The sequence below is a fragment of the Betta splendens genome, chromosome 11, assembly GCF_900634795.4.
Source record: "Betta splendens chromosome 11, fBetSpl5.4, whole genome shotgun sequence".
NCBI classification, from domain to species: domain Eukaryota; kingdom Metazoa; phylum Chordata; class Actinopteri; order Anabantiformes; family Osphronemidae; genus Betta; species Betta splendens.
This window is the reverse complement of record NC_040891.2, coordinates 7,924,895-7,946,193: the sequence shown is the minus strand read 5'-3', so window position 1 is coordinate 7,946,193 and position 21,299 is coordinate 7,924,895. Positions and strand designations below refer to the sequence as shown.

Below are 21,299 nucleotides of genomic sequence, written 5' to 3'. Positions count from 1 at the left end.
TGTTGTCTCACATGTATGTCTGTAATTTCACCACTGGGAGTCTAATTAGCGTGTCTGCCTGTCAGTCCATCAGCCTGTGTGCGTGTCTTTAACCCCTGTCCATTCCACTTTACTCCTTTAATGGACTAATTGCTGGATGTTGCTCTCCGGCACTAATTGAGTGCGTGGAGCTGTCACAACTTATTGTCTCCCCTAGTGTGATAATAACAGACACAGTCCGTTACTGGATGAAGGGCTGTCGTCTTTAAAATGCTGTCGCTTAACTCAGCTGAGGCAGGAATGAGTTTAGATTGAATAACTACAGTTCAGACCCTGAATCCGTACTTGCAGTGGTTTTCCCTTTGTTTTCATCTGTTTAACGTTCCTTCCTCGCGTTCCGACCTCACTGTACCTCGTTTCCTCCGCTGTCGTTTTGGCCTCATCCTTTCCTCCTCCGCTGCTGCGTTCAGGTCTCAGAGGGACACAACAGTCCGGCCCGCGGTCGCTCCAGTTCGATCCGCGGCGCGACCCCCGGTGATGGAGGAGCGGCGCTACGGCAGCCTGGGAGCGCGGAGAGCTCCCCAAGACGGTCGCTGTGCTCGTCAGCAACTGTAGTGATCCATCACGATGGTTAGTGCTCCATCCATGAGGCATTAAATGGGCTGATACGTCTGTGTGGTGATGTCACCCCCCTGTTTGGTTGTCTATGCATTTATGAACCGTTATCTCAGTTATGGGGCGTTTGTGCTCACAGGTTCTCAGTCGCCTGCAAAGTCGAGCCCCTCTCACGGTCTGAAGGAGCGTGTGCAATCTGTAAACCCTGGGTAGGGAATATATAATCCATATACTTTATGTGTTTTAGTCAGGAAAACTAAAGATTCCATGGTGAATTTGTCCCTCTTTGTTTTCCAGCTCTACAGATCCATCAGCGGAGGACAGTCCAGGGAAACACATGTTCAAGGTACACACAGATTTGGCAACTGGGGTTGGAAGGACATACTGTAATGATCCAAAGGCTTTTTCCAGACATACAGTCCTGTGAGGCTACTGACTGTTCTCATGGTTATTTGTGCTAAACAGACCTCCCTTACATGGCCCCACTTCTTCTCCTATTCATATTACTTGGTATTGTATTATTTTATGTTCTAATTAAGTACATCTTAATCTAAAGAAGGCCACGTGTTGGCACTGTAAAAGGTGAACAGAGCTTAGAATGAGACTAACACAATCAAGTATCAACCCAATCATGTCTAACTGTGGCCCAGCATCACCAGCGTCCACCTGTTTAATCTGTCCCACTGTAGAAAATCTGTTCCTTGCTCTCAGACTCTGGTACTGTAAGATTAAAGCTGGTGACATGGGCAGTTTTTGCAGTGCAGGAACTTGCATGAAGATAGTTTCTAATCCTGCGTAATATCAGATGTGGTAACTGTAGGATTAAGCAGGAGATTACTTTTGATCCAGTCCTGTTCCCTCTCTGAGGACAAGCTTTCATCTTAAGACGAGTGCTCATCAGAAGAAACATCAATGCAGAATTTATGTGCATTAATAATTATGCAAAGCTTTTAAAAGAAGGATTGAGTTCAGAAAACTGAAAGTCGGAACGCGTAACATTAGCTGTGCTTTTACCTCAGACTTTCCTACTTAAACTAAGAGGTCCTTGAAGACCGTGAACACCAGCTGTAAGACATTCCAGACCTATGTTTGATAAAAGGGATAAAATACAGCACGTAGTTCTGGTATGCAAACTAATATGGATAAAGTTCTATCCATAAAGAAATACATTACAAGTAACGCTTTGCTTTAAATAGGATGGGTTTGTTTGTGCAACAACATCAGCAACATCTTTGAGAATCTGCACATTTCAGACTAGACACAAACGTTGTTGTGAAGAGAACAAGCGCCTAGTTTTCCCTGAAATTTGTTGACGGCATCTTGTCTCTTGCTGTTTGGGCACTGATCTGGGTTGTTAATGCGATTCCCTCACTTTCCCTGTTCCCCCATTAATCCCATTCACAGCCTCGATGTGTCGGACCACCTAAAACGACAGCATCACAGTCTCTCGAGTAGTTTAAACGTTTTAGTCCGCTGTTGATCTTAAAATGATAGAACACATCCCTTCGCAGGCGCACGGGAAACGCCTCCATTGATTCGATTGATTCTCTGGTTAAATAAATGCATTCACTTGTACAGTATCAACATACTAACGCAAAACAACGCAGGCTCTGATCAAGGACACGTGATAGAAACATGGCTACCGTTGCTTCGGCAGGGCCCCGGCGCCGGCGAGGACCTGAGCGGCAGCAGCAGCAGCTCCGTGGAGCTCAGCGGCCTGCAGAGCGAGGCCAAGACGTCAGGACACTCGCACAGCCTGGTGCTGTCCTCAGATGAGGTACAGCGCACACATCAGACCAATGTGTTCAGTGTTTTACTAAACCCGAGTCAGTGCAGGGTCATTGCTTTGAAATGCTGTTCATACTGACGATGGGAGCCATTTTGTTTCTGCTCATCTTTGCTTGTTTCCTATGCTGCCGCATCCAGAGCCTGGATATGATAGATGATGAGGTGAGGCTGACGTGTGATTTATTCCTGCACATGCAACACATCGATGGGCATTGGACATAGCTCCCGTCAGAACGACCCGCTTTTACACACATCAAATCATCTAAGAACGTCACCCTCTGTCTCTCTCCTCTGCAGATCCTGGACGAGGGGCGGTTCCCGAAGCAGTATCAGTGGCAGAGCCGCGGTATTACCGAGTGGAGCTCCCAGCAAGTGGCCCGCTGGCTCATGGGTCTCAACCTAGAACAGCATATTCTAGAATTCACTGCCAAAAACATAGACGGGGAACAGCTGCTGCAGCTGGACAGCGCTGAGCTCAAGGTCATCCACTACGTGTACAATGTATTCTGCAGTACATATAGATCATATTTTGAATAGTAAGGTAACTTTAGTATGGTAATAACTGCAATGTATTGTAATTGTGTGTTAAAGATGCTCGCTCCTTGTTTCAGGCACTGGGAGTGACATCATCGCAGGACCGTGCCCTGATCAAGAAGAAGATCAAGGACCTCAAGGTTCTGATGGAGAAGGCGAAGAGGAGCCGCGAGAAGGCGGAGAAGCTACGGAGGAAGGAGCTGGAGCAGCGCAAGGGGAGCGAGGCCGAGTGACGTGGACCGGCGGACCTCCTCCTTTACCGTAGCACCACAGCGGGTGGCGTCATGGAGCACAGTGGAGCCGGCCTGCTCGCCGGGTGGGCAGTTGTCAGCGGTGGAGCCCCCACCGCTCCACTGCCCTGACTGCTGAGGTTGGGCGACTTCTCCACCAAGTAAATGAAACCAAAACGACCACCAGGACGACAGGATGCTTCCCCATCGTTCGCCTCCCTCAGTCCAGCCCCTCCTCTCACTCACTTCTATTTATTTGGCTGTTCATAAGCTTGTAAAGTTGGTTTATTTATTCATATCCAGAATAAGTCTCATCCTCAGAGCTGCCTGTATTAGCCTCCTTTTAGACCCAGTGACCATGTACATATAAAGCGGATTCAAAATGTCTGACGTGCCATTTTCATAGACTTCCTGTTTTCATAGAACCCTGTGCAGATGACTCTCCACTGCTCGGGAGTCTGTGCAGTGGCAGTTCCCATCTTCCACCACTAGGTGTCCTCGCGCTGCTCATGAACAATGGCAATACTGGAACTTTATCCAACAGGAACAAGACTCTGTCTGCAGGAAGCTGTACTGTAACTGTGACCGGGGCTGGATGGTACACATGTACAGTACTAAAGTACCCACAGTACTGCAGTACTGCACCACTGTCTGTGGACTGGTGAAACAGAAGATGTTCAAATGAACTTTCCCACTTAGATGCATAACGTTGCTTTGAGTCTGCTTGTAACCTGCTTTTGACCTCTTTTTATATTCTCTTAATAATGAAGTAATACCCCGCTGCTGCCTTTAGGAACTCCAGAGTCGTAGGATTTTTCTGAACTCTACCCGCTTCTGTGTGAGTGCTGAAACACAACAGTAGACGGAACATTTCCGAAGCTGTCATAGAGATAGTTCATTTGTGTGATAGGTGGAGTAGCTGATGCTACTGATGTTACACTGGAAATACCTGTACCCGATAGAGGACTATCATCCTGGCTCAGTAAGATTTAAAAAACCTTTTAAATATTTTTATGTCTGTACTTTATGCAGTTCTTCTTTTAGGAATTCCGGGCTTCTCCGTGTTACTTCTTCACCATTCCCCAGATTCATTCCGTAGGTTTACAGTGAACATGGAGACGAACGAAGGCAGCTTTGGTTGTGAGTTCCTTATGTTGTACTGCTAAGAAGGAGGAATAGTCAGGGTTTTAAATACCTCCACACAAGGCCATAGTAACACAGGTGTTATTTATTTATTTCTGTATTTAACAGTGCAACAGATTATTGTTTATTATAACCTATACAAGACTATTAAGAACACCTAATAAGAGTTTATCCAGAATTGTATGATTACCTCTTTTTGCCAAACATAATAAGAACTCATTAACTCGATCCTTATCAAATCAAGCTAATCGTTTGGTGAATGCAGAACAGAGTGAAGCAGTGTCGCGTTGTTCTTGTGTGATTTCCTCTAACACAACCATAGTGCTGCTCTAACTAGTGCTCCAATAACCTGCTCATCCTGTATTCCTATCAATATTTTGTACCTTTCTGTGAATACCCGCCGTCGTCCGACTGCAGTCTTTTGATTCTTTTTTAATGTATAGTAAAACACTGAGAGCAATACAGTACGATGTAAGAATCCTAAGGTTGTGTGTGTGTGTGTGTGTGTGTGTGTGTGTGTGTGTGTGGTGGAGGCCACAGGTCCAGGCCTGAGCTCAGGTGTGATGTCAAAGCTTTTCTGTTGTATCGCGATGAAGCGCTTGGTGCTACTTGCAGACACAAACAAGAAGAAACCCGTTTGAACCCGTTTGTCGCGTCGGGACGTGTTCATCGTTCACAGCTACTGAATGGCCACTTGTCACACTGAATACAACGTGCAGTCACTGTTTGCTTTTGTATCGTCAATTTTTTTCCTCTACATAGATTTTGACCTCTCTATTACTTTCTGTCTTTGTCTACAAACTCATTTGAAACCTAGGATCCCAATGAAGGTTTAAGATTAAAATGAAAAAGAACAATACATCCCACTTGGCTTTCTTTCTAAAAGCTGTGTTACCGCTGCTGTTATTTTAACGTGTTAACGTCATGAGTCCTTTCCTCAGTGGACAGTGGACCCATCAGCCTGGCTGCTGCCCGTCAGCTGCAGCCCTCCCTCCCTCAGCCCTTTCTATTTATATTCAACCTCATTTCGCTCAGGGCCATTTCTCCCCTTCGACCACTCTCTCCTGGCTCTGTTTTCCAACTCTAACTTCCTTCCTCACCCATGGCTGGGGTTGAGGGGCTCTTCGACCGCGGGCATGCTTCCTTCTTTAATTATCGCCCTTCGTGCCTTCGTCTCCAATCTCCTCCACGCTGTGTGGAGGACGGTAACGTGTGAACCAGCAGCTCTGCCAGTGCCAGGCCGTCCTCTCTGGAAGCCAATGGAGCTGAGCTCCAGACAACTGGCGGTACAGAAGCTGAAGCGGCGGTTCCTGGAGGCCCTGCAGGCCAACGACGCCCAGGAGGTCCTGGAGGTTTTACATACTGGCAAACTAGACATTGACACCGTGTTGGAGGTAGAAGACCCCAGCATGGTCCTGGCCTCATACAAACAAGGTAGGAGAGGAACAGAACTGGTGTGTGTTGATGTCTAAATCATGTATGTCTCCGGATTAGAAAAATATACCTAAACATGGTAGTTGTTGATGTAAATTGCCCACTAGATGGCGCCAAACCAGCACAGAATCCAAACGGTAGCTTCAGCCATCTTTCACCTTGTCTTTAACATCAGTGATGTGTATTATCATTACTGCTATTAACCTTTATTATCTGCGTGACTTGAAGGTTACTGGCTGCCGGGCCACAAACTGGAGAGCTCCTGGGCGATGGGCATTCACGTGTGCGTGATGTACAACGCTCTGGAAACAGCCCTGGTGCTCCTCCAGGAAGGCGCGGCCGTCAACCGGATGCCGAACGGCAAGACGCCGCTGCACGTGGCCTGCGAGGTCTCCAACGGCGACTGCGCGGCCCTGCTCCTGGCTCACGGGGCCAAGATCAACAGCCTGTCCCTGAGCGGCCACACGCCGCTGCACTACTGCATCACCAGGGAGTCGGTGGCCTGCGCCGAGCAGCTCATCCTCCAAGGTGAGAGGGCGGCGGGCGGCGGGCGGGCCCTGGACCGGCGCCGCCGTCACAGCCTGCTTGTGTTCACGCAGGGGCCGACGTCAACGTGCGCGGCCACAACAACGAGGAGGACACGCCGCTGCACGCAGCGGCCCGGTTCGGGGTCCCGGAGCTGGTGGCCCTCTACCTGATGCACGGAGCGACTGTGGACGCGCTCAACTCCGCCCAGGAGACGCCTCTGATGACCGCAGCCTTCTGGGCGTACGACAGCAAGGAGCAGGTCTACAGTGAAGACCACCACGTCGTCTGCCGCATCCTGCTGGACCACCAGGCAGGTATGGGTTTCTGGATCAGACACTGGATGTATAGAAGGTAACTCCTTTTGGCTTATCCTGTCAAGGGTCGACACAGCAAATCATTCGTATGATTGATTTTTTTTAGAGGGAGGGGATTGAACCCGCAACCTGTGCGTCAGGAGCGCAATGCACTGACCACTAATACTGACCACTGACTGTTAATTCCCCACTGTACTCAGTTTATCGCCTCTACTTCCTTCCAGAGACAAACCTCCAAGAAGAAGACCACAAGACGGCGCTTCACAAGGCCGCCTGGAACTGCGACCACGTCCTGATGCAGATGCTGCTGGAAGCCGGAGCGGACGCGCGAGCCATGGACATCAACGGCTGCGCTCCCATTCAGTACGTCCTCAAGGTCACCGACGTCAGGCCCATGGCCCGACCTGAGGTCTGCTTCCAGCTGCTGCTCAACCACAACGCAGCGCGGATCTACCCGCCGCAGTTCCACAAGGTAGAGAGGTGGACCGGGGGGTCACTAGGTGACCTTTCACCCGTTAGCCTTGGCTGGTTGACGATTTACTGCTCACAAAGGCCCGTGAAGGAATCCTGTGCTTCGTGGTGTTTGCCGTAGGTGCTGCAGTCCTGCCACGATTATCCCAGAGTCATCGAGGTCATGGTCAATTCTTACGAACATATAAAGCCCACAAGGAAATGGAGAGCTGCTATCCCCGACGACTGCTATCAGGTACTGTAGTGTGAGTGCTGATAATGAGTTACCAAATGTCATGCTAAACGATTAAGCCTAGCGCCGGTGTCTCCTCAGCGACATAAGGACTTCTACGACTCCGTGTTCGCCATGTGCAGCACCAGCAGCCCTCGCAGCCTGCTTCACCTGAGCAGGTGTGCCGTCAGATCCAGCCTGGGTGGGCTCTGCCACACGGGCGTCGCACAGCTGCCTCTGCCGTCTCCCATGAGGAAGTATTTGTTACTGGAGCCTGAGGGCGTTTTGTACTGATGGGAGCAATGCTCAAAACGTCACCTGGCGTCTAGTGTTCGAACCCTGTTTCTCTGCCGGGTCAGTGGACGGATTTCTTTCCGGGGTTAATCTTGCACCAGTTGACTGCGACCTTCTCCATCACTCTTGCTGCTGTACTCCAGGGTCTCCACACCTGCCTGGCAACCGGCCATCGCGCTCGCTCTCAGGCTCGTAGGGGTCTGTTTACAGAAAAAAACACTTCACACAGCTCTCCACTGAAAGTGGTTTCATTTTCAAATGGCTGCACATCCAGCCGCATCATTAGACCAATGCCATAACTGAAACTCTAACCCTAGAAACTCAGGAACATAAGCTGTTATGTGTTTCTAGTGATGCTAAACTAAGCTATGGCAGGTAATGACTAAAACACGTTGTAGAGAGGAAATGAGCTGAGTCAGACAGTCAGAGATAGATCTTACTTGATTTACCTATTTAATTAAAACACCAACTGCAAGTACGGCAACGTCTAAACATTACATTCACTAAAGAGAGTGAGTCAAATCACTGGGAGGTGAGAGAGTTTTATTTCCTACATTCACTGGTCCTTTAGTGGTGAACCATGACATCAGTACAGTAACACTTGGCCTTAGAGAGAAACATTTGCAAAGCATAAAAAGCATTGAAACCTCTGTGAGCTCGCAAATCACAAAACGTAAAAGGGTGAAATACTATCATTGCAATCATAAAACAGTGAGGTCTCAAATATAAATCGTTAAGTGTGAAATTATGATTGGTTTAGAATGGTTGAAAGGATGTTGTCTCAGCAGCTGTCTTGTTCTCAGATGTGTTGCATCACTGAGGCACAGTAGCTGTTTTCATGTACACTGCTGGTTCAGAATGGCTCCTGTATTTACCCACATATGTTAAACAACACTGGAACATTTCAGCCTTTGTGCCAACAACCTGGTTCTGGTTCTTAATAGTTCTGCAGTATGTTTTACACAATCTGTGCAGCAGACTGTACATTGATATGGAATGTCGGAAAAAGAAAGCAAGCACTGGTGCAGTGAAGCATCTTGCCTGCTGTTGTTTATCAGTTTAGACTTTACTTTATTTGAAAAACTGATTTCAGATCCAAAGGTGCAATGTTCTGTTGTTTAATATATCGAGGTGTAAATCACAATAAAAGACGTCATTCTGAACATTTGTCTCCTTCTCCTTCTTGAGTTACAGTGTGCAGAAAAACAACTGACTTGGTGTAATACTTTCGGTGGGAGGCTGTTTGTGTTTGCTGCTTATCAAACACTGACAGCGCCCTCATAATCTGAGCGTGATGTTCTACAGCATGTTGTGTAACATAAAACTGAAATACAGTTCCCTGCACTTCATTTGTCATCTCACTCACTTTGATACACGGTATACAGTACAGTAATTTGATCATTACAGTTCACGCTGGGTGTATATACATAATACATCAACTTCAAATATGTAAGGTGATAAATTGTTAGAATTCCTCAATTTTCCCCCATGTAACTCAAGACTCATCAAACATATTCACAACAATTAAACTTCAAGGATGAAATGTTTGTTATCTCAATAACAATAACTCAATAAAAACAATAAAAGTGTGGGATTGACACTGAAGCAAAAGCTTTTCAGGCCCTAAGGTTTGACACTATACAACATTAAAATAACTTCCTAGTGTTTTTGAATTGTTCCATGAGTGTGAGCCAAGAGGAGCTGCCTTTGCTCCCTTTCTTTTACATGTGTGACTGGAGATGGCTTTGGTTTGTCAAGGCACTGAACTCAACTATAGCCTGAAGCTGACTGAAATTTCCAGGAAATCAATACAAACAGCTACCGAGAATATTAATACTTGTTCTGTTACCATTAGCAGCACTTTAAACTAGCAGATCATAGCATTATCAGGGGTGGGCTTATGCTGAGTTTATTCCAAAGCTGGAAGCATTAGTTCAGTTCTTTGAAACCAACGATGATGAAAGTCTCTATTGTGTTTCTAAACAATCCAGATTCCAAATACACGCGCTGGTTCGCCACCAGCCACATGCTGACAGCATCTAAATATCTTAATTCCCTCTTTCAGCACAGCTTTATCCTATTGCTCCAACATGAACCCTACTTATATGAATTCTAATATTCTGCTTTCACACACTTCCAAAGTGCCCTCGATTCCCCCCTCGACGCACCATCAGTGAGTCCTCTCATACTTGCCCAGCTTCTTTGGATCCCTGCTGGGTAAGCACCAGTCGTCTGCCTCGATGCTGGCCTGGTAATGTCGTAGGGCTGACTTGTTGAAAACAGGAAGTCTCTCCACTGACTCTGAGGACAAGGCCTGAGGACAGAGGACAGGAGGGAACTCACTTATCACACGTGCACCTGGATCAAAATTCAATTCATTTTGTTATTTGATCATTTCCTTCCAGTCCTCAATCAGTCTGATACAGTCGTCAAAAGAGTCCTGGTTTGATTTCAACAAGTTTTCCTTTTGAGACAGTATATTATAAAATCCCCAATAAAACTACTTCAGATTTGACACACATCATGGTGAAATCGAACCAGAGGACCAGAGTACAAGTGTCAGCAGTATGTGATTAAATAAGTGTCATAGTATAATATGTAATTAAAAAAACAGTGTAGTAAAAAAAACTTCTTTAGATTTGATGTGGTGGCAGCGCAAAGACCCAAAGACTCAAAGTGTCATGTACTGTAGTCAGAAACAGGCCTCATTATAGTATGTCACCAAAAAAAAAAACACCTTAGTGTAGCATGTGATCTAAACACTGTCATAACAGCACACAAATTATAAAAAGAAATGACCAAAGTTTGAATCAAATCAGTGAACTCTGACACTGGAATACAAGTGGATAACCACTGAGCCCTGGGGCAATACACTCTTTAACTGTTACCATCTCTATGGCATGACATAGTATAGTTTGTTGTTAAAAACTGGCTTCAGGTCGCCAGTTCGAAACTTAGCTGATCTCACCATGTGTGTCCTTGAGCAAGACACTTCAGTTTCCCCAAGAATTTCAATAAAAACGCCTTAGTACTTTATGTGCACTGATTTTATACATTCCCATCCTGTTGCTGCTTTTTGTGAACACACAGTAGCGCTGATCTCACCTTTAAGTAAATAACGGCTGACGTGCCGTAACCCTCCATGGAGTAGAGCTGCAGGTCTCCCTGGAAGTACTTTGCATACAGGCGAGATATGGGTAGACCGTAACCAAAGCCAGCCTGTTGGAGGAAGTTACACTACCTTTAAGAATCAGCCTTTCATCAGGATTACAGCTATAAAGTGGATACTGCAGAGCACTTAGTAAGCAGGTCATTGCTTAAAGCAGTAGAATATAACTGTAGTAGTTGATGCATTCCAATATACATTAGGCTCATTCACAGCGCGCGTGTGTGTGTGTTTGGTAAATTACATCTGCTTGAATTTAAACCCTGCTTTAAAACAGCACAGCAAGATTTCAGTGAGCTGCAGCCTGTTTACAATGTAAAACTAAGCTTGAAGCCTTAAACAGACAAAAATTGTGAAGATAAAACAATCAATAACGTTCTGTATGACTTTTGAATAAAAGGGTTGTCTAATCTCACCAGGGGGGCGTTACGGGAGTTGTCTACTTGGACTGGACTGGGGGCTGTGGAGTACATGTAGCTGAAGAGACGTTCAATTTTCCTCAGAGGGACCCCACCTCCTTTGTCAGACATCTGAAGATACGAGTACATACATGATGTTATTACCATTATACAATATTATATGTCCTACTTACAGTACAGAACATCTTACGGTTCAGCAAAGTCTGTATACTACCAGACTCTAGTGGTGCGTGGTGGGATCTGCACTGTCAGCTACAGTACCTTAATAGTGAGGTCCTCGGCTCCAAGTGAAACCCGCACTTTGACCGGCGGCAGCGTCGGACTCGACTCATGGGTCTCTACTGTGGCTCTCATGGCGTTCTGGCAGAACAAACAGGGATCGGTACACAGTCAGCGAGCAGCATGCGGAGCTGTGGCGTTTCTGGTCAGGTCGTGTACCTTGAAGAGCTCAAACAGCATGTGGTAGAGGTGGGACGGCACGTAGACAATGTGGAGAGCCTGGCCGGGGGTTTTGGCTGTGAAACCATGAATGAGTGATGTAAGAAGGTCACAACTATACTTACACACTGTGAAGTGAACGCAGCCGTATGTACAGTGAGGTTCTAGTTGGTTTGGAAAACTTACAATTGACTTCCGTGATCTCCATATCAGGAGAGGTCAGGTAATACTGCTCACACAGCATCTTTGACGTCTCGTACGCGTCTACAAAGGAAAACAAAGCAGGCAGCCTTCAGTTCCCAATCTCTAGTTGGAATCTGAAACCACCCGAGTGGTGAGAACACAGTCTTCAACAGTGCTGATACAACAAGGCTGGTTCATGTGTGTCTGCTGCCATTTCAGGCTGTTTAGCGAGGACTTTGCAGTATCTGGTGTGTGTGTTTGTGTACAGACAGCACTGATACTGTAGCCGAAGCAGGTTATTCATTACCTTTTATTACCTCCACCACATCACAGCTTGGGTCGATGCTGCCAATATGTTTGGGATGGGCTGGGTTCACACTGCCATCAAAGATCAATGCTAGAGGGCAGAATAATAGTGCGAGATCATTGCTTTGTACTTAACAGATTGTATAAAGAGGTTCTGTGACAGGACGCCAGCGTAGTGTGATTCAGGGCCATGAGCCGTGAGAGCCGGCGACGGTGTTGATTGACTCACGGTCGATCACCGAATGCTATACTGACTGTGCTGGTTCATGAGCATGCGTGTGGAGATTCGGCTCATGTAGAAGCGGTCCAGGAAGTACTGGACGTTCTGGTTGGTAACGGGGTCCACGCCGAAGGCCTCCTTGTACTCCACCACACCCTGAGCCATGGTGGGTACGACGTTGTTGTGCCGGTTACGGATGTTGACCAGAGTCTGGGTGAAGCTGGAGACAAAGACATGATCTGTGAATATGTTTCATTGTTTACATGCTGATGAATACAGAGAAATGCTGCTGTACTTGTAAACCTCAGTTGGAAGTGTCACTTACTTTGACAGGACATTTTTATCATCTGGATCATATTCTAGAAATTCTACTAGCTCCATCAAACTCTGTGAGTACCTGCCAGACACAAAAGGAAGGGTTTATTAAATTAAAGATTCATAAGGTGGTGATGTACAAACACAACCAAACCTACTGTGAGCAAGATTAAACTTCCCATGCTACTTAATTAACAGCACTGGCTTCCATTCAGTTAACAATAACTTGTTTTGTCACAGACTCCTAATGTAGGCCAGCAGATGAGAAAGACTGGAGTCTTCCGCCCTCTGAGTCACACCCTCCCTCTCTCTCTCTCTCACTCACTCACTCTCTCTGTCTGCAGAGAAACTGGGTGAAAGGTGAACTGCAGTGTGTCTATGATTTCTGCCTTGTGTGGTTGTTCCTCATCTGACCTTCAGCCATGGACGTCAGATTTAATCCAGTCACCAGTCCTGTACGTCTTTATACAGTCTGCTGTTTAACGTGTACTTTTATTACCCCCATCAACAAACAACAGTGAGCTGTGCAGCAGTGGGAGGGGGGGGAAGGCAAAGTGCAGCAGCTGCACCTAAAATAGATTCCACTGTGGCTATTATTAATAGTGGTGGGGTCATGTCCTCAACTATAACCTTGAACAAACAGTAATCAATGTTTTGGATTTAGAGAGAAGCTGTGGATCCGTTGCTGTCATGAAATGGATCTTATCAGTTAGTCAACAATGACTGGGCCTCAGAGGACCTACCAGCTGGTGAGGAGTTTTAGGGATGGGGTGCTCAAGAGCTTGTCAGGGAGGAAATCAATTTCCTTCATAATGTTGGCCAGTCTCACAGGAAGCTCCTGACGAAGGAACACGAAGGACGTCTTCTCACATGCGTTGGCCGAGCCTGCAGTCACATGAAATCCAGAGTCAGGGGGAAAAAATACTGAGCAAGCACCTAACTTTGACCCCATCAGGCCAAAAATAGGTAGTAAAAAAAGAGTGTATGTAGACGGAAGACACAGCACACACACGCATCTGTTGTGCAATAACAATGGGTGTTGAAACAACATTAATTATGGGTTTTTGCCCAAAACAGTAGTAGTACAGGAGTGTGAAAGTTATGTGTGTGTGTGTGTGTGTGTGTGTGTGTGTGTGTGTGTGTGTGTGTGTGTGTGTGTGTGCGTGTGCGTCAATGACCCCATTCCTGCACGGTCAGCTGTCATGACACACAAAGCAAATAGTTGTGCAACTTCCATGTGTGAATGTGGGAGAAACATCAGGCAAGATGCGCACGCCTGCGACGTCAACCCTGCCCGTAAACACTTACCAAAGTCCAGAAACTGCTTCATGGACAAAGGAGACGGAGAAAACTTGGCAAACCTCTCCACCTGCTTGGGAATCCCGGCCACGGAGCCGCTTTTCAGCAGCCACTGAGCGAACCTCATTCTGTGTCCCCTTCACAGACCCCAGCTGTCAGTGAAAAAAATGCCCTTTCTTCCTTCAGCACGCTCCAGTTTATCGACCTTTGCAAGTATAGTTAAAGCCGGAAAGCATAAAAACGCAGTTTATATTTGATTACATCGCTGCAAAGCCTGGTCGTGTGTCCCCCATCATTGTTATTCTCGAGCAGTGTTCTCGCACCTCGTCGGGCTGCTGTTTGTCCTCCAAAAGCTCATTCTAACAGAAGTTGGCTTGCGACTGGAGCTCCCAATTCAGAAATTAGGGGGAAACGTAACCTACGAATCTATTATTACTGTTGGGCTATTTGATTAATTCTTAATCTGTTATTTCAGAAATTGTTTTGGCGGCATTTTCATCTTTACGTGATATAGGTTTATGCATAGTGTTTTTAAAAATATTTAAATTAAAAGGTTTTGCAGTTTAGAAAACGTGCTTGCTTCTAATCAGCCTGTCTAAACAGTAATCCAGCAATAATCTGTATAGAAAATCGCTATAAACGCGCATATCATTTCCCCTTAAGAAATGGAGCGGAAGATTGAAATCAGAAGCTAACTTCAGCGTCGCCGATATGGACGTAGCTACGTGAGCAACGTGAGTTGTTTATGGGCAGGGCAGAGCAGTGATTGACATAAGAATGGACCAACGAGCGTCATCGAGCGCCTCACGCTCACATATACAATCTGAATATACAATCTACTATATTGTTTCTTTATTACCCACTGCTTTATCTAATTATCACCATTTTTCGCTGTTGCTTCAGCTGGTAGATAAAAGTTTGTTTGTTTGTTTTTACCAATTTTAAGCCCGACGTACCAACTTACAAATCTCCAAACCGCCACAAGATGGCGCCGTTGTTAAACTCCTGACAGCTCGTGTCCCCGGCAGGAGGTGGGATTTCCTCTCCTCATCACCATCATTCTCCTCCCAGGGATGCATCGGCGTGCTGTGCACCTGTCTCCCGTTATAACTGGGTCAGCGACCTCTGAAATGCTCTGTTTTAACCTGCGTCACCAGTAGCATCGGGAAAAGCTTTGCACGCCGTCTGCGGTGGTAGCCGAGGGGGGTCCGGTCAGCCTGATTCAGCCGGAGAATGCGTTGACCGTGCGGCGTCGGGTCGGGGCGCAGCAGTGAGACAGCATCTTTGCCGGGTGACACATCAGTATCGGTGCGAGAGGGCAAGGTACGAGTAAAACAACAACTCCTGGCGCTGTGTACGTCTGCTTTCGATGGACAGCCCCACAATGTGTTCTCGTGTTTATGACAAGGCCTTAAACGCGTTGACGAATTAACAAATGATGCAAAATGTCCCATTTAGCTTAGCTAGCGTTAGCTGAACCCCTGCTAGTCTTTATCCCTGTGTGTATTTATAAACGCTGCTGTTTTTTATGTTATGCGGTTATATGCTGTATGACTCACCTTCTTAATGTTTCATGTTCAGTACATTACAGCCTTGTTATCTTGGGTTTTATGTGTTATATCCCACATATTTGGAGCTCGCAGGTTAGCTAGCTTTATACAGACCTCTCTCTTAAGGGGCTTTTTATCCATCTGAGGGATGTAACACGGCCCTAATGTGCGCCCCCTGCTTTAAATACATGCACTGTCAGTGAGTCTGCTATGAAGTCATTACTACTATGTTCTTGGTTGAGTAGTGTATATATGAGTGTTTGGCCAAAATCAAGTCCAGCTGCTGATGCTGCAAAGACTGTAAGAGTTAGTGCACATGTACGGTAGATGAAAAACTACCACACCCAGTGGGTTATTTGAAGCATCATTTGGGTTTTATTTTATGCTACACTACTACTATTTTACTATATCCTATCAAAATAAAACACATGAGATAGTGCTGTAAGGAGTGCACCATAAGTAGCTCACGACTGTTCGATTTTCCTACTTGAAGACATCATGTCGGACAAAAGTGACCTAAAAGCAGAGCTCGAGCGCAAGAAGCAGCGCCTCGCCCAAATCAGGGAGGAAAAAAAGAGAAAGGAGGAGGAGAGGAAGAAGAAAGAGGTAAGGAAAAAAGTGAGTACATTCACAGACCTGGCACTTTTACTGTATCGCACTCTAGTGTGTTCTGTTTGTGTGTTTGATTGCTTTTTGTCAGGCCGTGACACAAAAAAAGGCTGAGTTTGTCTGTGTCCATACGTGCATACAAACATCTACTGTGTGTGTGTGCATAAGGTTGGTGTTGGCCCCTTGGATCAAAATGTGCATGGACGTGCATGCCTTCATTTGTTCCTTTACTCATCATGGGCGAGTTGTGAACCCGTGCTTTATGTTCGCACTGTGTGAGATAACGTTTCTTTATGGATTTTGCGCAGTCTGAGAGCCAGCAGAAAACAGAGGCGACCCCAGAGGATTCAGACTTGGATCGTAAGCGGAGGGAGACCGAGGCCCTGCTTCAGAGTATTGGCATCTCACCAGAGCCTCCACTAGGTACGTAGTACTCTAATAGCCTCAACAATAGTTAAATTTGACTATTGTGATTGTGATGCAATAGGTTCAGTGGACTATTACAAAACCAATAAGGAAGCCTACATGCATTCAAGCAAGCTGTCTAAGGTCTGACATTGTTGTGCCTGGACAGAGCTAAAGACTATTCCTAATTTCTTCTTGTTTCACCTGCGAAAAATTATATTCTGTTTATCTGTATGTAGATTATGTAGCGATAAATGCTTCTCTGAGTTGAATTACAAAAGTTTGCTAATGGAAAATGTTTGTATTTAAGATTTCTAATATGTCTTTAGTTGGCACAAACCCCTTGTAACTTTGAAAGCACTGTTCTCTAGTGGTGTTATATTGTAACAGCACCCTCTGTATGTAAGAATGGGTTCCCTTCTGAGCCTGTTATAAGCGGTGATGTTTTTAATGCTTCCTCAGCAGAGTAAACATGAATATAGTAATAAAGTCAACACACATTTGATGCCCTGCCCTCCCTCTCCTTTCCTTTGAACATTTATATTATTTGGCCATCACTGGTTTTACTTGGTTGCTTGTCATCCAAATTTGTTTGAGCAGTCCATTCTTTGCAGCCTTTAATGTTAGACTCATGTCATTTTCGTTATTTAGTCCCAACCCCTGTGTCCCCCTCTAAATCGGTGAGCACACCCAGCGAGACAGGGAGCCAGGACTCAGCTGATGGAGGACCAGCAGGCAGGTAGGCCTAAATTATTCAGCTGTCCTTGGAGAAAATCATACATTTTCCAGTGTTCTACCCATTTCTTGTAGCTGGGTTCAGTTTGTTTTTATAAAAAATGCTGTATGTCTCCTTTGTGTTCAACTGCAACAGGTTTAGGTGAGGATGGGTATCAGTGTTGGTGAGATTGTCGTGCCTTGTTAGGTTTTGCTCTGTGGTATCTGTCATCAGCAGCATCCAGTGTTTTGATGACCACTGTACAGCTTGATGCTACTGTAGCTAGTTGTATGATGCTGAGTTTGAGGTTGGTGTAAGTTTCAGCTCTAGTTATATAGTTACAGTAGCAGTGTCAATATGTGATCTGTTTTACAAAGCTCCACGTTCATCAAGTCGCCATGTAATGTGCTGAGATGTGGAGCCTAATGGCTGTTTGCAGCAATAGTAAACACTTGATGACTTGGTGTATTAACTGAGCCTAATAGCTCAAGTCTAACACCTACTTCACAGCACTAAAACTGACTTTCAGTGTAATTTGCAGCAAATTGTGTTGATTTATCACTCATTAAAGTGAGTGGTCATCAAGCACTTTCCATTTGCTTTCTATTGGGAACTGATAGTGGACTGTCAGTGCGTGTGGGGGGTAGGAGTCATTGTAGGATGTTGTTCTGGTACCATTTGGCCATGTGTGGAATTGGGGATAAAGTATGTGTGGAACCTCAGTAAGGTTTCTCAGCAGAAATATATTTTCTTATATAAGGCATTTGAACTGTTTCTAGCTTTTACCAATTGGATTTTACAAATCGGTGAGTTACTGTAGTTTTACTGCCTGTAGCAAAGGTTTTTCTTTCCCCAAATCCACCCCGGATGATGGCATGCCATTTTGAGCTTCTCCATTTGTGGCTGTGTATGTGTGTGTGTCCCCTCTTAGGTCAGGTTTCTCTAAAAACAAGTCCCAAGCACAGAGCTCAAGGTAAGCATGTTCACGTCAAACCCAGGAATCTCCCACATGTTTCTTTAGTCTGTGGACACTGAGAGGCAGCAACAGCACCATGTGTTCAATCATAATTAATAAGATCAAAACAATGCAATGCCTTTCCCTTTTCCCTGCTTCCCTCCTTCAACCTTCTGTCTAAATTCCTGCCGTTCCCTTTAATACCAGCTTGAAAAACTGTTGCCCGCATGAGTTGAGCCACAGAAGTAATTTCATCCTTCACAGAATTGACAATCTGCTGCTTAAAGTGTCATCGCTGTTACTGTAAAACAGCCGGTGTGTCAGGCTAAGGAAATACCTTGCCACTCTAACCTGGCTCTGTGTGGCGCAAGCTGAAGGTCTAATGGGCATGTTCACTTGCTCTAAAAGGTATCATCAAAAAGCGCAGTGAGGTTGGAAGTGTTATCGTTTCACAGCTGGTAGATTCCAGCCAACTTGCCACAAGCCTCTTAAGGATTCGGTTGCCTTTAAATTCCATGCAAGCAAAGGATCCCTACAGTACTGTACCTCCCCAAAATGAAATGAGCTAGTTGCTAGTTGCTTGTTAGACTCATGCATGAGCATGGCAAGCACATTGTAATGTGTGTTTATGTAATTAAACATAACCAGGTTATCATAACATAAGTGTCTCTAATGTTAAGAATACATGACTCACCATGAAAACAACTATAAATGGTTTTAAACCATTATGTTTAATCTTTGCATGAAAATTCCCACGTTACAGTACTCTGTGTGCTGCTGTGTTTGTGTGTGTTTATACAGTAGATGATATGTGTGTGTAAACCTGTTTGTGTGTTTGTTATGACGCGCCTGCTTATAAACATGCATGTTCTCTTTGCCCTCCCACCACTTGCCCCTCCTTGGTGACATCAGGACGCTGCAGTGGGACACAGACCCCTCTGTGCTGCAGCTGCAGGCTGATTCTGAGCTCGGGTACATCTTCCTCCTCTCCTCACGTTCATGCTCTGACTGAATGAAGACACTGGACAACACAGTTATATTTGAACATTTTGTTATTGTCCATTTAAAAAACAATCTATGGGTTTGGGCCCAGAGATAATACAGTTAATTGGACGGTATCTACAGCACAACTAGTGCTAATAACAACGTTTTGTTTCTGTTATCCAGGCGAAAGATGCTGAGGCTGGGGGCCTCTAAGATCACACAGGTAGACTTTCTTCCCAAAGAGCTTGTCTCTTACTGCAAAGAGACACAGACGCCGCTGACTGCCCACCTGTCTGAAGGTGAATATTTATGTGTGCATGACTCATTTGGCAACACACATCCAAAGGCAAAGATAAAGGTAGTATTTTTACCCTCCACGGGGCAACAAAGGGAACAATAAACACACAAAGTGTACTTCAGTGTTGTATGTCATCATATAGTTGAATCTGAAATGTCCACAGCTCACAGTTAGTATCACATAGTATCTACATGTCAATTATTATGTCACATCATGCTTTTTTAAGTAGAAGCAGACTGACAGGAGGAGTCACCCGAGACTATTTTTATCCACATAAACTTTTCAAGTTTCCGATTTGCATGTATTAGTTATCACAGTGTGTAGCCAAGGAACTGTCAGCTTTGATATGTTTATGTGTGTGAGGGTAGCTGTGTGTGTTCTCCGCGCTAGCTTATGCCGGCACGGATTTCAAGACGTATATGCGTGTCTGCATGTTGGCGTGCACATGTGTGCCGGGCTGCAGTTACTAAATGCATCCATATGTTTAGAACTGACGTTAGTCTACAGTTTGGCAACAACAGTAGTGGTCACGAATCAAGACATATAGATTTGAGTATTTTTCAATTGGAAGAGAAAGGCTGGGGGAGATTTGGGTGGCTGACAGTGGCAGTTGTTCCGATGAATTAAACCTCAAGCCTTTTTCTGCACATGCAGATACTCAAAACGTCCTATAAAAACTGTATATACTGGTAGACAGTACATGGATATGCAAACATGTACAATAACTGGTATGTATGTACGTTTTTTTTAAATAATCTAACTCTGCTGCTTTCAACAATCCACCCGTAAATGCACCTAAACTCCCTATCATACTCTCAATCGTCCTGCCTCCATTTGCCAAGACAGCTGGCGGCCATGTGACTGAAGGGGTTGTACTTCCTGCTTCCTGTCATTATAATAGATGGTCTGGTGTGGATTCCTTTGCCCTCCTCCACCAGCAACCGCACACACACACACACACACACACACACACACACACACACACACACACACACACACACACACACACACACACACACACAACTCTACACAGCGTCTCTACTGATCAGCATCTTAATGGCCAGCCCCAACTCTTTCAATTTCCTTCACATACCCAGGAATTATTCAACAAGTGCACAGGCACAGACTCACATTATCTGTGTGCTTCATGACATATTTAGTACCTACATGTGCCATAACAGTAAGATGCAGCAGTAAAAAGATAAAGACTAAAAGTTAAAGAGAACCATAAATAAACATGCAGTAGGTTCAGGTCAAGTCGTCCGTCTACACATACAGACAACCACAAAGACCAAAGAGGCTGGCTGGTGCCTGTAGCGATGATTTGTATTGGTCCATTTATTTAGTTTGTTTGTTTTCAGCTTTCAACAGCATGTACAGGAGATGTGTGGGTGTGTGCGTGTGTGTCCGTATCTGTGGGTGTGTGTAAAAACATCTGTGAGCCAGAGCAGAGCAGTGGAGGTCTACGGGGAGGTGACCTTGGCCTTAGGAGACCCTCCCTTTGCAGACTGCCACAAAGCTAGTGTGTCTGGAGAAAGAAGAAAAGAGGCCGGGGGTAGCACCTGTCTGCACTTCTGGCTGTGTTTGTTCAGGTTTGTTCTTTTTGTTGATGAGCTGAAACCCAACGTGCAAGCAACATGTATTTTCAGGTTGCAGCTACAGACGTGGATAAACTTTGAATGATGATTACAATCAAACGTATGAGCAGGGGAGAAACCAAGGTAAAAAGGTAGTTAGGAAGGTAAAGACAAACGACTGTAAAAAAATTCTGTCGTTACCAGATATTTATACGGTGGCCTGAATTGATGACATACTGTAAATCCTGATGTGGAAAGGTTTCACATTAAAGCCGTAATACGGAAATGGTGGCATCAGTGTGTGTGAAAGGAAGCATCA

The 21,299-nt window shown here is 45.4% G+C and overlaps 4 protein-coding genes across 26 annotated transcripts in view; 3 read left to right on the top strand and 1 right to left on the bottom strand.

Moving 5' to 3' along the window:
- The window catches only part of ppp1r9a (protein phosphatase 1, regulatory subunit 9A), a 28,707-nt gene extending 23,557 nt beyond the window's left edge, over positions 1–5,150 (top strand). For 4 of the 6 annotated variants that reach the window (XM_029167088.3, XM_055513039.1, XM_029167087.3 and 1 more), the window contains exons 13-19: positions 450–609; positions 734–803; positions 892–940; positions 2,252–2,371; positions 2,521–2,544; positions 2,680–2,862; positions 2,994–5,150. In XM_029167088.3, coding sequence (XP_029022921.1) covers positions 450–609; positions 734–803; positions 892–940; positions 2,252–2,371; positions 2,521–2,544; positions 2,680–2,862; positions 2,994–3,149 — 762 coding nt within the window. In that variant the 3' untranslated portion in view covers positions 3,150–5,150. Of the gene's footprint in view, positions 1–449; positions 610–733; positions 804–891; positions 941–2,251; positions 2,372–2,520; positions 2,545–2,679; positions 2,919–2,993 lie in introns of all 6 variants that reach the window. The other 2 variants (XM_029167090.3, XM_029167089.3) reach the window with 2 other exon arrangements.
- Positions 5,151–5,253: 103 nt separating this feature from the next.
- Positions 5,254–8,704, top strand: asb4 (ankyrin repeat and SOCS box containing 4). The gene is made up of 6 exons (XM_029167244.3): positions 5,254–5,723; positions 5,952–6,251; positions 6,323–6,565; positions 6,790–7,037; positions 7,158–7,271; positions 7,350–8,704. The coding sequence occupies exons 1-6, from the start codon at positions 5,426–5,428 to the stop codon at positions 7,539–7,541; spliced, it is 1,395 nt and encodes a 464-aa protein (XP_029023077.1). The 5' UTR covers positions 5,254–5,425; the 3' UTR covers positions 7,542–8,704.
- Positions 8,064–14,265, bottom strand: pdk4 (pyruvate dehydrogenase kinase, isozyme 4). Of its 2 annotated transcripts, XM_029167260.3 has the most exons (11): positions 13,897–14,263; positions 13,332–13,473; positions 12,599–12,670; positions 12,309–12,493; positions 12,055–12,144; positions 11,751–11,828; positions 11,565–11,641; positions 11,388–11,486; positions 11,124–11,237; positions 10,647–10,760; positions 8,064–9,855 (listed from the first exon to the last, which is right to left on the bottom strand). In XM_029167260.3, exons 1-11 carry the CDS (start codon positions 14,012–14,014, stop codon positions 9,712–9,714), a joined length of 1,233 nt encoding a protein of 410 aa, XP_029023093.1. In that variant the 5' UTR covers positions 14,015–14,263; the 3' UTR covers positions 8,064–9,711. The 2 variants fall into 2 exon arrangements, 1 of the variants encoding a protein (XP_029023093.1); XR_008696191.1 differs by lacking the exons at positions 8,064–9,855; positions 10,647–10,760; positions 11,124–11,237; positions 11,388–11,486; positions 11,565–11,641 and having other exon boundaries at positions 11,799–11,828; positions 12,283–12,493; positions 13,897–14,265.
- A 637-nt stretch (positions 14,266–14,902) lies between these two features.
- LOC114865754 (cytoplasmic dynein 1 intermediate chain 1) overlaps positions 14,903–21,299 on the top strand; it is a 36,365-nt gene continuing 29,968 nt past the window's right edge. For 2 of the 17 annotated variants that reach the window (XM_055513061.1, XM_055513060.1), the window contains exons 1-6: positions 14,906–15,210; positions 15,931–16,043; positions 16,355–16,469; positions 17,103–17,190; positions 19,034–19,093; positions 19,289–19,404. In XM_055513061.1, coding sequence (XP_055369036.1) covers positions 15,936–16,043; positions 16,355–16,469; positions 17,103–17,190; positions 19,034–19,093; positions 19,289–19,404 — 487 coding nt within the window. In that variant the 5' untranslated portion in view covers positions 14,906–15,210; positions 15,931–15,935. Of the gene's footprint in view, positions 15,211–15,930; positions 16,056–16,195; positions 16,215–16,354; positions 16,470–17,051; positions 17,193–17,945; positions 17,973–18,093; positions 18,140–19,033; positions 19,094–19,288; positions 19,405–21,299 lie in introns of those variants that run through there. The other 15 variants (XM_055513051.1, XM_055513052.1, XM_029167163.3 and 12 more) reach the window with 15 other exon arrangements.

Excerpts from the sequence above, each read along its gene's own strand:
- asb4 (XM_029167244.3), top strand. The coding sequence starts at position 5,426 with ATGCTTCCTTCTTTAATTATCGCCCTTCGTGCCTTCGTCTCCAATCTC. Across the intron at positions 5,724-5,951 it reads CCTGGCCTCATACAAACAAG|GTTACTGGCTGCCGGGCCAC; the intron begins GTAGGAGAGGAA and ends CGTGACTTGAAG. Across the intron at positions 6,566-6,789 it reads CCTGCTGGACCACCAGGCAG|AGACAAACCTCCAAGAAGAA; the intron begins GTATGGGTTTCT and ends ACTTCCTTCCAG.
- pdk4 (XM_029167260.3), bottom strand. The coding sequence starts at position 14,014 with ATGAGGTTCGCTCAGTGGCTGCTGAAAAGCGGCTCCGTGGCCGGGATT. Across the intron at positions 12,671-13,331 it reads CTAAAACTCCTCACCAGCTG|GTACTCACAGAGTTTGATGG; the intron begins GTAGGTCCTCTG and ends TGTGTCTGGCAG. Across the intron at positions 11,642-11,750 it reads GGAGATCACGGAAGTCAATT|CCAAAACCCCCGGCCAGGCT; the intron begins GTAAGTTTTCCA and ends ATGGTTTCACAG.